Genomic DNA, 20519 nt, shown 5'->3' with positions numbered 1-20519 from the left:
ATTTGTATAAAATATTGTGTATTTTAATTTATAATCAAACTCAGCAGTCAAGCAGGAAATGTCATACATTCTCTCTTAATACAGTCAAGAAAAATAAGAAGAAAAAAATGACATAGGAGGAGAGGGTACTGGGAAGAGGTAGCAGCAGCAGCAGCAACAGAGCTTTTAATCTTTCTGAATTCCAGAATTAAGACAGAACTAGATAGTAAAACCCAAAATCCATTGTCGACATTTACAATAAAACCAAGTTTAAAGGTATCCTTGGGAAACTAAAACTGTAAGAATGTAGGGGCAAACCACCAACAGCAATTAAGACCTGCACAGTACTGACATCTGTACGGGAGAACGCAGAGGCAAGCAGGGAGGTGTCTGATAACAAGAGAACCCCAAGATAGCCTACAGGCATACAATGGAAAGACAGATTAATGAGAGATTAATCTGATAATAGCATCTGAAAATGGGAGGGCTTTTGTCCAAGCCAATAGCAAGTGAGTACAAGGAATCCACAGTGGTTTCTTAGGTGAAGAGAGCAGTTGGCTACTCTGAACCCTGGGACTAGCCGAGGCTGCCTTCTAGGAGAAGGCTCCACACTCAGGAGAAACCACTGGGGTTAAATCAAAACCAAGCAAGACAGGTACAACAGAGACAAAAGGAAGAGAAAGCCCAGATTAAAATAGCAGAGTAGATCTCATTAACCAAGTTTCCATATTTTAGACATTACACAAAAACATTAGAGACAGATGTGAAATTGGGAAAGCCATCTTGAACCATGCCTTCTTTTGAAAGTACAGGAAAACTAATATCATACGAAAATGAGTAAAACAAAAGTATCAAGGTCAAATCTTTGACACCAGAAAGACTTGCTTAGATACAGAATAAAACTGTAGCCTTTCAAAATGAGCTGGAAAACATTAGGAAAATTATCTAAAACACAAAAGGACATCACAAATCAAAATTAGAAAAATTCAAAACTGAGGGGGAAAACTGAAGAATCAAAACTAAAAAAAAAAAAATTACAGAAGTCTTCAGTTAATAGTGTTGCTCCTTTGGTAAAAATAAAATAATATATGTATATATAAATTTAAAAAAAGTTTTAAAAATAATTTAAAAATAAGTGAATACTAAGCTATGTGGAATATAGAAATAAATACAGCTGATTATGTTAAAAGAGAAATAGAAGGTGAAAAGGAAGAAAAAAATTTAAAGAGAAATGAGGAAATAAAAAGAATGCATGAAAAGTGACAAATATTGAAGCTGGGTAAAGAAGATCCAACATACATGTATAGCAGGAGTTCTGAAGAAGAAATATGAAGTAATGGAACAAAACACTAAAAAGTATGATTTAAGAAAACTTTATAGAAATGAAATTTTAAAAAAACTATCATTTAAGAAAACTTTCCAGAAATAAAAGAATACTAAATATTTAAAGAATCCATCATGTACCTATGGATATTGAATCAGAATTATCAAGGCCAAGACATCACCTTTCTGTTAAACAAAGACATGATTGAGCTTCTATCTTAATAGCAAACACAAGAGATATGAACATAACAATACATCAATAAAAAGAAATTGTTCTAATGACTTTATCCTTTGTCATAATTATAAAATGAAATAGACTAAGGGATATAAATCAAGTCAGTAGAGAAGATGAATGTTAACATATGACAGATTCTGAAAGTAGGCCTCCAACACTCTACAGAAATCAGCTTTTCATACAGGGAGGCTGATGAAGACATATGCTTTGGATGACTTACTCTCACCTCTTATCTACTTCCCAACCCCAACACTCTTGTTCCCCTAAATGGGGAAAAGGGGCCAAATAAGGTATACCTTTTAGAATCTAGCAAGCTTAGTAAAATTTCTTCCCACCCAACCCCCCCAAAATACCCCCCATTCTCTTGTTGACATGTAATGTTACTGAAATAGGAAAAAATGTTACTGAAATAGGGAAAAAGCAAAAATGGCAATATATAGTTAAAATAATATTTCACTACAAATGTACTTCAATATTGAGGAAAAATAGTAAGTTACACCTTTTCCTGTACTGACAGGTTGAAGCTGGGAAAAAATAAGAGGGTCTTAGGTATCTGGTATAGATTACAGAAATAAAAGGCTGAGCATTAGAAGCTAAATTTCATTACCTCCACCCAAAATATGTTTTCTTTAATGTTCCTCTTATAGCTAGTTCAGTTATAAACAATATAAAGATTTCCAACTAATTAAGTTCCATTAGATTATCTAGGACATGACTATATATACAGACGTAACTCAAGCACAGAATTTAAAAAGATCAGTTCCCTTATTTTTAAGCAATTCAAAAAAGTAGGGGTTTAATTGCTGGACATCCTATAAAGATTACCTTGGAACTACAGTGTAATTCCTAATTCTCTAATACAAAATAATCACCACCACCTACTACCACATTGAATTTACCAACTAAGAATTGAAACAATTTTTTAGTTAATCATTTCCAAAACATTTATAATGGAGTCATATAATTTTAGACCCGGAAGATACTGAAGGTCAAATTTTCAAATTTATGCCATCATTTAATAGAGTCATATTATTAAATAATATATCTGATTGCTATTTATCTCATGCCATACACAGAGCAATTATTTTTGAAGCATTTGATTTTAATAAAACATACCATCTAACATAATACTAAATTTGTAATCTTTCTCTCATCATGCAAAAGCACTAGGAAATGCTCAGAGCCACGAGCAACAACAATCCTTGTACCTCAGATATTCAATATCATAGTAACAGAGCATGAAGAATGATAGAATGATAATAAACCAGTTTAGGAGGTATTTATAATACAATTTGTTTTCATTTTCATTAACTACATAAACTGCCATATGCTTAAATCCATTAACTATACCTCCAAAAGAAAGATTTTCCAGGTTATATGGTCAATATGAGGTACAGGTAAAATTTAAGCTGACATTCTACACAATAAGCTAAACAGATGGACTAAACCTCCCTTTTACTGTCTTTTTTTTTAATCACTTTTCTCAGATCATATTTATGAAAAGCAAAGGAAATGTAGCACATACAGAAAGTAATCATATCAGAATTCATAACAGTTCAAAAAATACAGCATTCTAGTACTAGGATATGCAAATTGAACAAACTGACACTGTATGAAAATTCTATATATAATTAGTACCTCAGTATTGATGCCTACTTCTTCCTTGCTTCTCTTAGAACTTGAACAGATCTCTTCAGAACTGGGAAAACATCTCCTTTTGTTGACATCACATGAAGGTTGAAGTCTGCTGTCAGGACCATGTTTAAGGATCTCAATTGCCATGTGGATAAGGTACGTGTCAATGTTTTCAGGAACTAACATTCTGATTAGGTTAATTTTACTCATATCTGTAACAGATAAAAAAACTCCATTTCAAAATAAATTACAGATAATATTTTAGAAAACCTATGAGCTAGAAATAGTGAAATATTCTGTAGAAAGGAAGGAGGAAGGTTGCCAAAGAAAAGTTTCCTCTTTCAAATGCCTGTATCCTTACGGAATGGAAATGGAGTAAAAACTCCACTCGGGTATCACCTAAAGCCCCTGCCTCCAAGATCCAAAGTCAGGTCAGTACTACTGACACTGCATAAATTGTGTTTCAAACTGTCTTTTGTGGGCTGCCGTGAGAATCAAAACAACCATTCATGGAATTGTTCTAAAGGAAATTGTGCTTCCAATTCCAAATATCAATTATAATTAGTTTTCTCTTAAAATAATTTATTCTGATCACTTGGCCTTTTGCCTAAGATCAAGTATAAAAATAATTTATTTAAGTAGAAGCTAATCGTACCTGTAAATAAGATTCTAATAAAAAAGATTCTTTCAATGGCTATTATTGTAATAACAAGAGACATCAATGATTTTAAAAGCACATTAACTAGATGAGATTTCTGGGAACATTTCTTATTTTCAGAATCAAGAAACTTTACAATTTTTGCAACTCAACAGAACTAATTCAGACTGTGTCAATTTCTTGACACCTTCTAAAATTATGCAGCACCCTCCTATAGGCAAGCCAATAATTATGTTTCAGCACTTCCTTCCAACATCACATTCTTCTGCAATGCTCCAGAGTGCGGTAAACCCAAGCAGTTTAGAACCTACTCACTCATCTTCACCTAATTTACAAAACATAACAAACATTTGACACCCAATTCAAATCAGTGATCAGAAACCAAGTATTTTTCAAATGACAACCTGAAAAGACGTTCTTTAAATTATTAGTTTTCAGGTTTACATTTTCCTTTCTTCCAAAGATTACCTTGCTACTCCAAGACTCCTCAAAACACTGCAGTTAAAAAGCAAAAAACAAAACAAAACAAAACAAAAAAACAGGAAGAGAAAGTTACACAGCTAATAGAAACTAGGTCAGTGGGTTAACTAATTAAAGTTTCAAAATCTTAGAAAGGAAAAGATAACCTCTATACATAGTAAAATCAGCAACGTGATTATCACATCTCTCAACCAAACTAAAATTGTATTTGTCCCTTGGTCATTATATCATCCTAGTATCATCAAAATTCCCCCAATTTTACTATTTCATCATTTTTTAATGGCTGAGTATTCTGTTGTATGTATGTATCCAAATTTACTTTGAGTTCTCTTTTATTTGTCTTCAAATTTTAAAATATGTTTGGAACCACTTGGGCACATTAGTCCACATTGTTCAACAGTAAATTTTACAAAAGCTAAACACAGATCAAGTATTTCCAGTTAAAATTTAGCATCAGAAGATTTGTTGTATATATAAAGTATACACACCTGATTACAAAGGCTTATTACAGAAAAAAGTACATAAAATATCTCATTAATAATTTTCATATTGATTACTTGTTGAAATGATAACATTTTAAATATAGTAGACTGATTAAATTATATTATCAAAATAAATTGCATCCATTTACTTTTTAAAATATGGCTACTAGAAAATTTAAAATTGCATATGTAGCTCACATTGTATTTCTACTGATAGTGCTGTTTTAGAAAGACCATATAAATTTTCCCACACTCGAAACCAAGTAATACACAACTACATTCCATTAAATTCATTTTCTTCCGTGGGTATTTAGAAATTAGACAAATAAACTATGTATGAATAATTTCTTCATACTATAAATGTAATATTTATAAACCAATTTTTTAGGGAAAAATCACACAAGCTTGAGCTATTATCATGTAATGGGCTAAACAAATTAATTTTAAAAGAAAAAATAAGATATTTTATTCTCTTTTGAATCACTTTATTTCTAAAATTAGAATGTCTTTTGTTCATAAAATGTTGATGCATAAACATCCGCTTATGGTGTTAAACCACTATTAACGATTTAAAGTTAAATGTATAAGGTTAACTTCTAGATATAAGTTAAAAATTCATATATTTTTCTAGTACATTTCTGTAAGTACCCTTTATATTTCTATGATAAATTCATCCTGCGTTTTATATATATATGCAAATAAGTGGCATTTAGCTTTACAGGTGCATCTTACTCTGCTCTAACTTCCCATGTAAATAAGTGCTGAAAATATCTACTGCAGAATTAACGACAACACCGGCTACACGCCTTTAGTGTTTTAAAAGAGATCATATTACCCTTACTTTTGTAGTAGATCCCTTGTAAGCCACTCTTAATTTTCCAGTTACATGCACATTAAGAATGGGGGAATAAAATTAATCAAAATACTGTCTAGGTACCTCATTCAATGCCTTAATTTATTATTAAGCATAGTTAGAATCCCAAATCCATAAACAGAGTTTAAAATTATATAAACAAGGAAAAACAAAAAGAATACAAAGGTACAAAGCTCCTTTAAATATGAACAGTTTTCCAGACAAAATCTACTTAACAAATAAGAGTATGAAATTAATAGCTATGTTTTCTCAATTCATAATTACTCTAATTTTAGGTAAAGATTGTGTCATAATAAAATACAGGAAACTTCTCAATTCAGGATTGTACAAAGTTTAGATTTCAATCAAACTTGTTCTTTAAAACTCTAAATTATTGTGGCATGGCTACAGTTAAATAAAATATGAAAATAACATATCTGAATCATTATTATAGTATGTATATCCTCATTCCTTGTTATATCATTTATAATCCAACAATGTTTTCTCCAGTAAGAGAACAAAAAGTATTTTATAAAGAAAAAATAAGAATCCAAAAGCACAATCTCACATCCAGAAATGATAGTTTAATGATTATGAGTGCACTATCAAAAGAAATAAAACAGGGCTGGGCTCAGTGGCTCACACCTATAATCCCAGCACTTAGGCAGGCTGAGGTGGGAGGATCGCTTGAGGCTAGGGATTCAAGACTAGCCTGGGCAATCTAGTGAGACCCCATCTCTACAAAAATATTTAAAAATTAGCCAGGTGTGTTCCCAGCTACTTGGGAGGCTGAAGTGGAAGGCTTGCTTGAGCCCAAGAGTTCAAGGCTGCAGTAAGCTATGATTGTGCCACGGCACTCCAGCCTGGGCAACAGAGTAAGACCTTGTCTCAAAAAAAAAAAAAAAAAAGAGCTCATGGTTATCACAACCTTCTTAACCTCCTCTATTCTGGATTTAAAAGTAGGCTACAAAAATACACTTTTTCATATTGTACGTACAACCTACATACAGTGTATTAACAGAAGGATAAGTTTTTAATAAGTATATCTTAAGAATTTTCATTATTATATTCTGCTTGATTTTAATATTTCTTACTTTAAAGGTAAGGGGTATTTAAAGACACTCAATAAATAAAGATATGAAACTGATTATAAATAAGTTAATTTGTTTCACTCATCAAGTTAGAGTTTACATACCCATATCCTATATCAGGATTAGAAATTGCATATTTCTTTCTTTTAAGTTAATTGGCAATACAACTTTAACACGAGTAAAAAGAGAAACTGGTTCAGTCATTAATCTTAGACATGGTATTAAAACAGTTTTATAATTCTCTAGGCCTCACATTCCTTCTCTCCAAAACAGGGTGGGGATAGGAAAGGGAAAGTGTAATGATTTCCAATTTCATTTCTAAATCTAAAGTTCCATAACTTTGTGCCTACATGATTTAGAAAGCAAATTAACAGCGCTTCAATTCTTTACCATAGGCAAATAAAACAGATGCTGTCAATACATGGCTGAATAATATAATATGAAATTTTTCTTTACCATTTCCCTCTGCCCATAATGAAGTGATGTTAGAATGTCCATTTAGGACATTCAGGAACATATGCCCAAGAATTCTTTAGTGTGAATGAGCACGCATGCGTGCGCACGCACACACACGCACACCCGCCCCCACCCCGTTACAACCTGTTTGAATTCTTAAATTGTATGTCTCTGTAAGATATATTTTGGGGAACATTCTTATATACTTATTAAGTTCATACATTCTTAAGTGCCTATTCAAAATGACAGACTATAAAAATAATCATATTTAGAGGGTACTTTTAAGACACCATAAAATTTTACCATCTGTGTCTTCAATCATCATCATCATCATCATCATATTTGCCACCACCATTTGCTATTACCCGTGTGCCAAAGCTTTCTGAACAGTATCTAATTTACAGTCATGCACCACATAATGATGTTTCAGTCAACGACGGGCAGCCAACAGGAACAAGTATCCATTAGATTATCATGGAGCTGAAAAGTTCCTACCACCTAGTGACATCATAGCCATCGTAACATCACAATGCAAAGCATCACCCATGTGTTTGTGGTGGTAACGGTGTAAACAAACTCACTTTGTTGCCAGCTGTGTAAAAGTCTAGCATATACAATTATGTACAGTACATAATACTTGAAAATGATAATAAATGACTATGTTACTATGTTTATGTGTTTGCTATACTATACATTTTATTATTTTTTAGAAGTTCACTGTAAAACAGGCAGGCCCTTCTGGAGGTGTCCAGAAGAAGGCATTGTTGTCATAGGAGATGACAGCCCCATGCATATGACAGCCCCTGAAGACCTGGTGGGACAAGATGTGGAGGTGGAAGATAGTGAGACTGACGATCCTGAGCCCACGTAGGCCTAGGCTAATGTGTGGGTTTTTGTCTTGGTTTTTAACAAAAAAATGTAAAAAGTAAAAACAAATTTAACAAAATCAAAAACAGAAAAAAGCTTAGAGAAGGATATAAAGAAAATATATTTGTATAGCTGTACAATATGCTTGTGTTTTAAGCTGTTATTACAAAAGAGTAAAAAAGATTTTAATTCATAAAAATCATTACAGTAAGCTAAGCTAAGGTTAATTTAGTATTGGCAAAAGAAGATAAATTTTTTAACTTTTATTTTAGTTTCAAGGGTACGTATATGCACGTACGTTATACAGTAAGTAGACTCATATCACAGGGGTGAGTGTGGCCTAAGTGCACAGGGTTTATAAAGTCTACAGCAGTGCACAGTCCTAGGTCTTCACATTCACTCAGTGCTTACTCACTGACTTACCCAGAGCAACTCCCAGGGTGTAAGCTCCATTCGTGGTAAGTGCCCTATACAGATGTACCCTTTTTTATCTTTTTTTTTTTTTTTTTTTTGAGACAGAGTCTCGTTCTGTCTCCCAGGCTGAAATGCAGTGGCACAATCTTGACTCACTGCAACCTCCACCTCCTGGGTTCAAGCAATTCTCCTGCCTCAGCCTCCCGAGTAGCTGGGATTACAGGCATCCACCATCACGCCCGGCTAATTTTTGTATTTTTAGTAGAAACGGGGTTTCATCATGTTGGCCAGGCTGGTCTTGAACTCCTGACCTCAAGTGATCTGCCTGCCTCGGCCTCCCAAAGTGCTGGGATTACAGACATGAGCCACCACGCCCAGCCTTTTTTTAAAAATCTTTTACACTGTATTTCTACTGGGCCTTTTCTATGTTTCACTATGTTTATATATACAAATACCACTGTGTTATAATTGCCTACAGTGTTCAGTAAAGTCACATGCTGTACAGGTTTGAAGACAGGAGCTATACCATACAGCCTAGGTGTGTAGTAGGCCATACCATCTAGGTTTGTTTAAGTCCACTCTGTGAGGTTCCCACAAAATGAAATCGCCTAACAACACATTTCTGAGAATTCATCCCCATCATCAAGCGATGCATGACTGTATTTCTCACAATTCTATAAGACAGGCAATATTAACTCTCCCTGTCTTAGAGATGAGGAAATTGAGGATTAGGGAAATTGGGTCACTTGATGGAGGTCACATAACAATGAAATGCTAGAGCCAAGGTCTAAATACAGATCTATCTATTGACAAAGCCTTTGCTCTTACTGACTAGACCAACACCACCTGTAAGTTTCAGGAAATAAAGAAGACAGCTAAATGATAACAAAAATGCCAATAGAAAAAAAAAGGGGGTGGGGGGAACTGCACAAATTCCAAATTCCTTTTTTTTTTTTTTTTTTTTTTTGAGACAGTCTCACTCTGTTGTCCAGACTGTAGTACAATGACGCACTCTCGGCTCACTACAACCTCCACCTCCCATGAGGGTTCGAGCAATTCTGCCTCAGCCTCCCAAGTAGCTGGGATTATAGGTGTGTGCCACCAAGCCCAGCTAATTTTGGTATTTTTAGTAGAGACGAGGTTTCACTATGTTGATCAGGCTCGTCTCCAACTCTCCAACTCCTGATCTCAGTGACCTGCCCGCCTCGGCCTCCCAAAGTGCTGGGATTACAGGCGTGAGCCACTGTGCCTGGCCTACACAAATTCTTTCAGAGAATATTGCCTATTACTCAACATCTCATCGAAAGATGCAAATGGCTTTAAGCCCTGAGACACAATACATTTCTAAAGGAAGAAAAATTCCAGACTATAAGCATGAAGAAGACATCTGACTCTTTGGCTTTCCCTAAAACGCTCTCATTCTGCACTGGAGAAACAGAGGTTTTGACAACCATAAATCTAATCCTACAAAGTAATTACTATTTTCCTCTCTCTGCCTTGATTTCTGAAGTTAGGAAGATTAGAAGGTGACCAGGAGAGTTGGCCAGCTTTCTCATAAGATGCCTCTCTACCCTACCTTGGATGTTTTACAGCTTAGTTCAGGATTTGGCTAATTTAACCTTAGCAAATCGGTATTAACCAGGTTCACGAAATGCTAACTTATTAACTTACATCGTTAATTCATAAGTATCACACAGATAAATACTCAGATTAGCATGACTACTATGTCCATTCCTTACATACAGATCTGCATGGGAAGTTATCATCAGAAAGCTAGGAAGTGATATAGAAGCAGAATTCGTTGTTAAGATACTGTCAAATATAAATTTTTCCCAATTTTTAATGCCTTTCATTTCTTTTTCTTGTTGCTCAGATGACATTAGGTAATTTTTCTCCTTTTACCCTTATTGTGGTAATTAACATTTAAAGATTTTTCCAATCTTGAGTCATTCTAGCATTCCTGCACAAACTAAAACTTGTCAGGGTACAAGGTCTTTTTTATTTTTATTTTTTTGGAGACAGAGTCTCGCTCTGTCACCCAGGCTGAAGTGCAGTGGCATGATCTTGGCTTACTGCAGTCTCTGCCTCCCCAGTTCAAGCGATTCTCCTGCCTCAGTCTCCTGAGTAGCTGGGATTACAGGCGCGCGTCACCACTGCTGGCTAATTTTTGTATTTTCAGTAGAGACAGGGTTTCACCATGTTGGCCAGGCTGGTCTTGAACTCCTAACCTCAAGTCATTTGCCCATCTCAGCCTCCCAAAGTGCTAGGATTACAGGTGTGAGCCACCATGCCTGGCGCAATACCTTTTATATATATATATAAAATTTTTTGGGGGGGAGGGATTTATTGTGCTTATGGGTGCCTTTGGTCTTTTAATTTTCCATCTCAGACCTTTATTTTCTGATTTTATTATAATTGTTTTAAATTATAACTTTTATTTTAGATTCAGGTAGTACATGGGCAGGCTTGTTACATTAGTATATTGCAGGATGCTGAGGGTCGAGGTACAACTGACCCCATCACCCAGAGAGTGAGCATAGTACCCAACATGTAGTTTTTCAACCACTGTCCCTTCCCACCTTTTCAACCATTGTTTCTTCCCTCCCCTCAGTAGTCCCCAGTGTCTACTGTTACTTTTTTTTTTTTCTCCTTTTGAGACAGGTTCTCACTCTGTCACTCAGGCTAGAGCGCAGTGGCATGATCACAGCTCATTATAACCCCAAACTCCTGAGCTCAAGCACTCCTCTTGACTCAGTCTCCCGAGTAGCTGGGACTATAGGTATACGCCACCACAGCTGGCTAATTTTCTTATTTTTTGTAGAGATGGGGGTCACACTATGTTGCTCAGGCTGGTCTTGAACTCCTGAGCTCAAGCAATCCTTCCATCTAGGTCTCCCAAAGTTCTGGGATTACAGACACAAGCCACCACGCCCGGCCTGTTCTCATTTTTATATCCATATGCACCAACTTTAGCTCCTGCTTATAAGAACATGCAGTATTTGGTTTTCTATTTCAAACATGACATTGACATAACTTATAAATAGGTTATTTATTTACTATACTTGAAGTCCCCTGGCCACTCCCCCGCATCCCTGGAACTTAGAGGAACGCTACTCCAACTTGCCTCCGTGTCTGTCCTTTCCCTGTGCTTCCACCGTGATCAATGGAAGTGAAGGAGCTGTTCATTCTTTAGACCTTCAGTCAAGTCATGCTGAAGCCTAGAAATAATCCTGTCTTCTAAGTGACTTATTTTTGCTCAGATCCATTTAAGTACAGTATTGACTGTGCTTTCAGAGAGTGATCTTCCAAATTCTTGGGGGGAATTGTTCACAAGTTGTTCACAAGTGGGAAAGACTTTAAGGTAGTAAAAAGTATCTTCACTGCAGCTTTGGAGATGAGGCTGTTGGTATGGCCACTGCTCTATCCTAACAGTCTAAAGAAATTTATCAGATTTATTGAATTATAAGACCCTAAGTTTGTATTTACACATCTAGGAGAGAAAATCCTCTAACGTATCTCCTATTTACTTCTGTTAAAAAAAAAAAGGATAATAATTTAAAATATTTCTACAGGGCAAGCAAAGGGGCTTGCTCTCCACGAGCACAGCTGAGGTTCTGCAGCAAAGTGACAGGAAATCCTTCTACATGGCAGCCCACAGAACTTGGTCTGTCCCTTCCATGTCACAGTAACTGATACCAATGACTGTGCTGATTAGAAAGGCTACTCAAGCGAAACCAGTGACAAGGACTCAGAAGGGTTTAGGGAAGTACTAGGAGTCAGGAAGCTACTGGGAATGAATGTGGAGAAAAATATGGTTTTTGCAAGTGATGAGGTAAAAATTAGAAAAAAAATGAAAGTGCACTGTTTTGGATGGTGGGGAAGTTGTAACCTTAATTAAGCTGAAAAGGAAAATAAAAATTTCTCAGTGTATTGGCCAGGTGCCATGGCTCACACCTGTAATTGCAGCACTTTGGGAGGCTGAGGTGGGCGGATCATCTGAGGTCAGGAGTTCCAGACCTGCCTGGCCAACATGGAAAACCCTGTCTCTATCAAAAAATACAAAAAATAGCTGGGCATGGTGGCACACGCCTGTAGTCCCAGCTACTCAGGAAGCTGAGGCAAGAGAATCGCTTGAACCCGGGAGATAGAGGTTGCAGTGAGCCGAGATCATGCCACTGCACTCCAGCCTAGGCAACAGAGCAAGACTCTGTCTCAAAAAACAAAACAGAACAAAAAAATTTCTCAGTATATTTTCCTCTGAGTGATAATGGGAAGAAAGATTGTTTTCCTAAAACAAGAAAAAGAATCACAAAAATAAGGTTTTCATAATAGCATAAAGGATTAATGCTGTTAAAAGTGAAAAATATGGTGGATTGCTTGTTTACTTCATCAAGTCATTAAGGGTGCAGAGCCAGGCCATGCTTCTCACCTGAGTTGACGGGAGGGTTTCGGATAACATCAGCAATAATCTTCTGAACCTCTGGAGTCAGGCCTGCTCGCTCCAAATCAAGGGGGCAGCCAGCTTTCACTGCTTGGGATAAGTGCATGCCAATTGTCATGAGAGGCAGAATCCTGCTCTCAGCTATGCTCTTCTAGAGAAAGAACAGCAAAAGAACCCAGTGAGTTGTAAAAGTGTCCACTCCAGTCATGGAAATAAAATGTCCAAAACATTCAGGTAGTAAATGCTCAGTGTGAAATAAACAATGAACTAAACCTTTACTTAAGTTTTTCATTTTCAGAATTTATTTAAAACTACCCCCATTATAGCTCTCTATAGGTTCTACCTTTTATACTTATTATAATGTATTGAATAAAACAAAATCACCCAGCTTTACCGAAGAATACAATCCTTGCCCCTCTCTATTCACTTTAGAAAGCCGTTAAGTGGCAGAGAAGTCATTCTCTGTAAGTCTAACAGTTGTCACAACCTTCTGAAAACATAGTAAACTGTAACCCAATACTATATACACTTGAAATAACACATGGTGGTTTGGTTACACGAATTTTCAAGAAGACAAATCCTAAAATGCTTAGCAATAACATAAGGCTCTAGATGCATTCTATATAAGGTTCCTGAGAGGACTCTAATAGGTGTTTGAAATTGACTCTATTCATAAAATAATAATAACCACAGTTCCACAAGGGCTGTCAGCATTTTCCTACTATTGAACTTCACATGAACAGTGCTACATATTTATACAGTTCTTTAAACAAATGTGGCTCCAAATACATTTCAGATACTTATTAGGTAGAACATTCTTTTAAACACTCAGAAAGCTTTGTCACTCAGTTCTAACTTATTTCATGATCCTCTCTTTCAATACATTTTCAAAGTCTGAATTTAGACTGTATTTGCATAAATGTTGATACTTTCACAGAATAGAGCATTTAAGGCAATGTTTTTCATCCTTCAAACGTAGGTTTTAAATTACTTTCATTAAATGTCTACTAGAAAAGTGTGCACCATGTGTGCATAATATCAGGGTTATTTGATACCAGGTTTCAAATTACCTCCAACTAATTGTAGTACTGCTCCTGATTAATTAGTCCTAAGGATGTTTAATTCTGCGGTTAACTGGCAAGACCCTCTCAGACTCCTGGGAGTTAAGGATAATTATACCACCATATCACACAATAAAATACAACCAAATAATACCAAAAGACACAAATGAAGATATAACAGTCTTCACATTTTTAACCATGAATACATAAACTAACACATGAAACCCCATGTTACGGCTGAGCATTAGAATACACTTTATTCAGAAAATTTGGAGCCAATAACAAATTTTCTTAGTAACTGTTTTCATTTCTACTATACATACATGGTCAAATTAGGTATATACAGGCATATTTAACATGTACATAGAAGTTATTATTTACATAAGAAACTGAACTTAAAATTCTGATTTATTATGTGTTCTATTTCAAAAACAGTATAATGGAATTATTTGGTTTCTTGGGCAATGGCCTTTGTAAGGAACTTTAAGAAACATGACTGTCAAATTAGAGCATTTATTCAGTGAGTAAGATAAGCTATGGACTGTTTATTCTTATTTACTTTAAATGATAAAACCTGAACAAAAGGTATGTAACACAGGCACTAGTGCAACAACAGACTATAGAAAAGCAGGCATTGGACCATATCACTTGTTCCAAATCAACGTTAATGTCAAGAGGATGTGAACTCAAATTAAACTTAACTGTAAGCCTCATTTTGTCCCATTCCATTAAAACTTACTCTCCATTTTGTAAACAAAAAACCTCAACAGCCTTAAAGATTTATCTTAGAACAATGAAGAAACATTACATATGGTCTTTTTTTTTTTTTTTTTGGAGACCGAGTCTTGCTCGGTCGCCCAGGCTGGAATGCAGTGGCGCACTCAGCTCACTGCAACCTCTGCCTCCTGGGTTTATGCAAGTCCCATGTCTCCGCCTTCCAAGTATCTGGGATGACAGGCATGCGTCACTACGCCCGGCTAATTTTTGTATTTTTAGTAGAGACAGGGTCTCCCCATGTTGTCCAACTGGTCTCAAATTCCTGGCCTCAAATGATCCGCCTGCCTCAGCCTCCCAAAGTGCTGGGATTACAGGCATGAGCCACCACACCCGGCCTACGTATGGTCATTTGTTACAGCAATTAGATTGTTTTCAAAGAGCATCAAAACAGTACTAGAAGAGATAGAATGAAAAGCAAGTTTTTAAAAACATATTTCCAGTTGCTTGGCTATGCTTCCAGAGATCCAGTGTGTATTTTTTGTACACATACAAGAATATGTGACTATATAAGCATGCATATGCACACACATTTACGTTTGTTTTTGTTTTGCACCTTCCTGTTTCTTAATGCATCTTGAGATTGTTTCTTAACACTGTGAATATTTATAGTTTTTAAACTATTAGTCCCATTTTAAAATATGGCTGATGCAGTATCCCTGAGCTATAAATGTGTTTATCAGTACCCCGATACAATCTCTAGAAGATAGTCATGGCCAAACTAAACCTGCTGCTATTACTTGACAAGGAGGCTTAACAGAAAAAGAAAACAACATTCTCTTTTAAAATTAAAGATAAACTGAGATTTATTGTAGGGTTGGAGGAAATTGATCCCAAGTCAGAGCTTTAATACTAAAAAGCTGATAAAACACAAGTTTAAATAAACTAAAAAAATTTCCTGTAACATGAAAGTCACACTTACCAAAGGCATCTTCTTTTCTTGGAATAAAGAGTATGTGATGGCCATAGACTGTGAAAGTGTGCATATTTTTTTTTTTGCTACCAGACTCGTCTTCTGTTCTTCTTGAGGTTTTGTACTTGAAAAGAGGTCTGTCTACAGAATTTTTAATGTAGCACAAATGATCAGTAATACCAATACAATAATAGAATATAAATATGATAATTAGCCATTAAGAAAAAAATAACACAAGTTAAATCTATAAGCAACAAATAATTCCCTTTTTATGGGGAGCTCAAAAAGAAGTTAGATTTTTAACGTATTGATTTAAAAAGGTAAAATAATGCTAGAGCACACAAAATTTTAATAAAATATTTGTAATAGCAAACATTTCCTAGTCTTCTCTTTAACCAATAAGAAGGACTAAAAAAAGGAACTATAATGTGAACCACTCTGTCTTTAAATAAGTCCCCAGTCCCCTGGAAGTGAATATTGAATGAATGAATGAATGAACAGAATCACTATTCAAATTTAGGTACTGTAACCACTAATATATCATAAGGAAATATATCATAACACTCTGTCTACATATCTAATTTTAAATTATACATCCCAACTAGAAATTTAAGTATTCTATAAAATCTTAAATATGGTTCCTTAAGAAATGTTTAAAAGAAAAAATGAGGAACGACTGAAAAACAAGATTAATGAAAAAATAATGGAATCTTTTTAAAGGCTGGAATAAAGGTAAAGAGATAGACAACTATTTTTTTAACTACACATAAAAGGTAGATGAAAACAGCATACTACAGTCATAATAAAACCTGTAACAAGCGAAATTAATAGTTTAAAGAAGAGCCTCGTCTCTTGATGAATGATATTGGTATGATTTTTATAAGGTTATTTATCATGTGTTCTACTATATTATGTATACATATATCAGGAAATGTGTCTATGAGCTCTTCTTTTGGAAAGAAATTTATTTTTTGTTTCCATACTCTGTTATTAGGGAGTTTAACAAATTTATTAGTTGAGTATTAATTTACTGCTTGGTGAGAAACATAAATGTTTCTGTTTTACTTTTTACATGCTATATAGATGATGCCTAATGTTTGAATTATCTGACCCAAGGCAATAAAACGTGCTTGCCAAATCTTTTGGGGGATTACATTTTACACGTGGAAGAATCTCAGAGCTAAACTCTCACATCAACACAAAAGATAATTTCAATCAAATAACCTTAGCAGTGGAGATTTCATGTTCTGAGCATATGGTGGGCCTAATAAAACAGTCCCAGGTGTTATATGTTTCTGTTTCTCTTTCACAGCTTCAGAATAGCTGCATTTTGCAATTTGTAGAAATCCCACCAAGACAAAATAGGTATTTATGAGGAAGCATTGTTGGCTGTTCAGACTGGTCACCCCACTATGGCAATGCCATGGTCTAAGCCAGCATTTCAGCCCTCATCCTTGCAATCTCAAAAGTCTAATGTGTCTTGTTACAGGGTAGTTGGGTTTTGGGGAATAGAGCTGCACTACCCATCTATTGAACTTAGTTTTATGTGTATGTGTGTATAAATATCAGTGTATATATTAGAAAGCAAATTCATCAATTTATGAGGCATACAACTGGACAGTTTCACTTGCTCCAACCAGTATATTCTGTCCTACAGAAGAGTTATATAGGAAGCCAGCTCACCTGAAAGTTGAGAACAAGTTTGGAATATAACAAAGACACTTTTTTTTTTTCCTTCCTATCACTCAGGCTGGAGTATTGTGGCACAATGATGGCTCGATGCAGCCTCAAATCCCCGGGCTCAAGCAATCCTCCTGCCTAAGCGTCCTAAGTAGCCCGGGATTATAGGCTAGCACCACCATGCCTGGCTAATTTTAAAACATTGTTTTTGTAGAGGTGGGGTCTCACTATGTTTCCCAGGTTGTTTTCTAACTCCTGGCCTCAGGCAACCTGCCTGCCTTGGCCTCCCAAAGTGCTGGGATTACAGGCATGAGGGAACGCACCTCGCCATGAGGGAACTCCTGATAGTGCCTTAAGTAGTCTCTTAACAAAGATGAAGTTGAGGCATTCTCCTTGACAATTAAACTATAATATTCAAATCTAGTTAGCAAAATGTCTTTTTATCTGAAGAGTGCTTAGGTAAGCTTTGCCAACTTTTGTCCTTATTGCCTTTTCTATTTATATCTTCCTATAATTGACCACTCATCTTTTTTTTTTAAGGTTTATTGTGGGATATATCAAACATATACACAAGTCGAGGGAATAAGATGGCTATCACCCAGTTTCATCAACTGTCATTCATAGCCAATATTATTTCATGAATATCCTTAGGTATTTTCTAACTACCCTGCCCCTACCCCTGGATTTTTTTTAAATAAATAATATTTGTACATATTTATGCCATACATGTTTATATAGTCTTTTTTTTTTTTCTTTTTGAGACGGAGTCTCGCTCTGTCGCCCAGGCTGGAGTGCAGCGGCGTGATCTCGGCTTACTGCAAGCTCCGCCTCCCGGGTTCACGCCATTCTCCTGCCTCAGCCTCCCGAGTAGCTGGGACTAGACTATGATTTGATTAGATTTTTGCTTACTAGAATCACATTGTTGCCCTACCTTCCTAAGAGGATTATTTCAGATTACTTTGCCAAGTATTTTGGATATCCCTAAACCCTTTAATTGTACATTTATGGATTATATCATTACTTTGTTCCAGAAATTCTCAAAATTCTCAAAAAATGTATTTATAAAAAAATATTTTAGCATATTTTTCCTATATGGCCATCTTAATGTGTTTAATATATGTGTCATACTTGTAATTTTTAATGTGTATTGTAACAGCAAGAAATTTTACTTCAAAATTTAAAAAAATATATTAAAGGCTAATGAAACTCATGAATAACAATTTTGCTTAATAAACATTAAAAGTTTATTTTTTTAAATAAATCGTTTCAATTTGCAGAATAACCCAAATATAATTTCTAATCACAGAAATCAGCAGTCATCTTCTCTATCCAGAAGGTTCATAAAGGTTTCATACCTATCCCTTGGGGGATTTACCTTTTCCCCTACTTCAGTTTCCTCTTCTGAAGGGGAGTTAGGAGAGATCATTCATTCATTATTAAATAATATCACTAATTCATGAAAGAAGATACTACTGTCAAGTGTCCAAAGAGAGGGAACTTACTCAATTACCGCTGGTAGGTATGATATTCTTTCTCAAACTATTAAGACATTATAATTTCATTTCCAAAAACTCAGAAAGAAAAAATAATTTTCACATGATGTCTTATATAAGAGTATGAAAAAGAAAATTTAAAGTTGCCAAAGATACTCTATATCAAAAGAGGGAAATGCTACATTCAAAAAGCAGAAGGGTTTTCTACTTATAGTTAGAGAAAGATTTTTCTAAAGTAGGATCCAACTGTGCCTGCCCAAAGCTTCCAGGAGCTTCTTGGAAGTAAAAAATAATCCCTTAATATTGCCTTGAATGTGTTTAACTCTTTCAACGTTTTATACTTATCCCATGTCTTCTATTTATCTAATGTCATCTGTTGTTTCCTGGATGCCGGGGAGGAAGTGTCATTTCCATTGTGTAGCTGAGGAAATGGAGACCCAAGGAAATGAAAGGACATGTGCAGGTTCACCAGGTGAACAACTGTAAGGAAGAACTAAAGTCCTGATTCCGTGACTCCTAGTCCAGTAGTCTCCCCTCTACCTCCCACTGCCTCACCTTCTGCAGAGTACGCATCATAGAGTCTGCTACGTGGAGTTTAGAGAAAATCCCAAATGACATTTCTGGAAATGGTCACTCATGGCAGAACAAGCAATAATAAAAGGATATGAAGGAAACACTATTAAAACTGAAGAGAATAATATGAAATCCACTTATTATCAAAAGACAGCATTTCTGGAAGGGGAGGGAGATTAGAGAAGATGCTAAACCAAAAGAAAGTGGCTGAGCTCCTGACCAACCCATAGCAAGGATAACTTCCCAGCTTTAAATTCCAACTACCACATCTGAATGTAAAAATTATAATTTATCAACCTAAAATAATGTTTCCAATTTAAAAACAAAACCTCCCAATGAAATAGAAAGACATCAGCAGCCTGGACAACTACTTTTTAGTATCATCTTTAAAAGTAGATAACTGATATGTTTTTATAACAGATTGACTGTAAAAACAATTTTAATTCATTTTCTAAGTGTCCAGTATGGAAATGCAAATAAAGTGAGCAAATGTTGCTTCTGAAGGGTACTTTTGAAATGGTTACAAAAAATGCTTATTCTCTAAGAGCTCCTGCAAACCACAGTATTTTACCTGAACATTATTTGTTTGGCAGAAATGTTTGATGACTTCCAACAGAGGGGCCAACATGGCAGCTTTGCCTTCAGAAACACCATCAATCCTTTTTATGTTTTCAACTGTAGTTGGTCTGTGTTTAACAACAACAACAACAAAAAGGTCAAGAAACCACTGAAACAGTATCACTCCAGCAATATAGCTGATGTTCAGCTTCATAATGATTCTCTCAATAAATGTATAGATTTTCCAACAACCAAAACAACGTATAATACAACTAATCATGTTTTATAATTTCTTTCTTTGCTTTCTACCATTTAAAGATTTGTTTTGCCCCCATCACCACAAAAATACACTGTTAATTGGTAAACAGGACATTGTCGTAAAGGAACAGGTTAACATCTCATATATTCACTTTATTACTGATTTTATTATTATTTTTATTGTCATGAAAAGGAAAAATATGAGGCTCTAACTGGGAACAACTAAGAGGCTAAGAAAATCTCAAAAGAAAGTCTCATTCATTATTTTCTTCTACAAAGTGTTTACCTCTAACAG

At 35.3% G+C, this 20519-nt stretch overlaps 1 protein-coding gene across 11 annotated transcripts in view; it reads right to left on the bottom strand.

Moving 5' to 3' along the window:
• The window catches only part of WRN (WRN RecQ like helicase), a 142933-nt gene that overhangs the window by 3000 nt on the left and 119414 nt on the right, over positions 1 to 20519 (bottom strand). For all 11 annotated transcript variants that reach the window (XM_024250704.3, XM_063726361.1, XM_054561026.2 and 8 more), the window contains 4 exon segments: positions 19980 to 20094; positions 15672 to 15803; positions 12903 to 13065; positions 3176 to 3384 (listed from right to left, as the gene is read on the bottom strand). In XM_024250704.3, coding sequence (XP_024106472.3) covers positions 3176 to 3384; positions 12903 to 13065; positions 15672 to 15803; positions 19980 to 20094 — 619 coding nt within the window.

Source organism: Pongo abelii, chromosome 7 (genome assembly GCF_028885655.2).
Source record: "Pongo abelii isolate AG06213 chromosome 7, NHGRI_mPonAbe1-v2.0_pri, whole genome shotgun sequence".
NCBI lineage: Eukaryota > Metazoa > Chordata > Mammalia > Primates > Hominidae > Pongo > Pongo abelii.
Note: the sequence above shows the minus strand (reverse complement) of the source record. Positions and strands in the feature narration are given on the sequence as shown.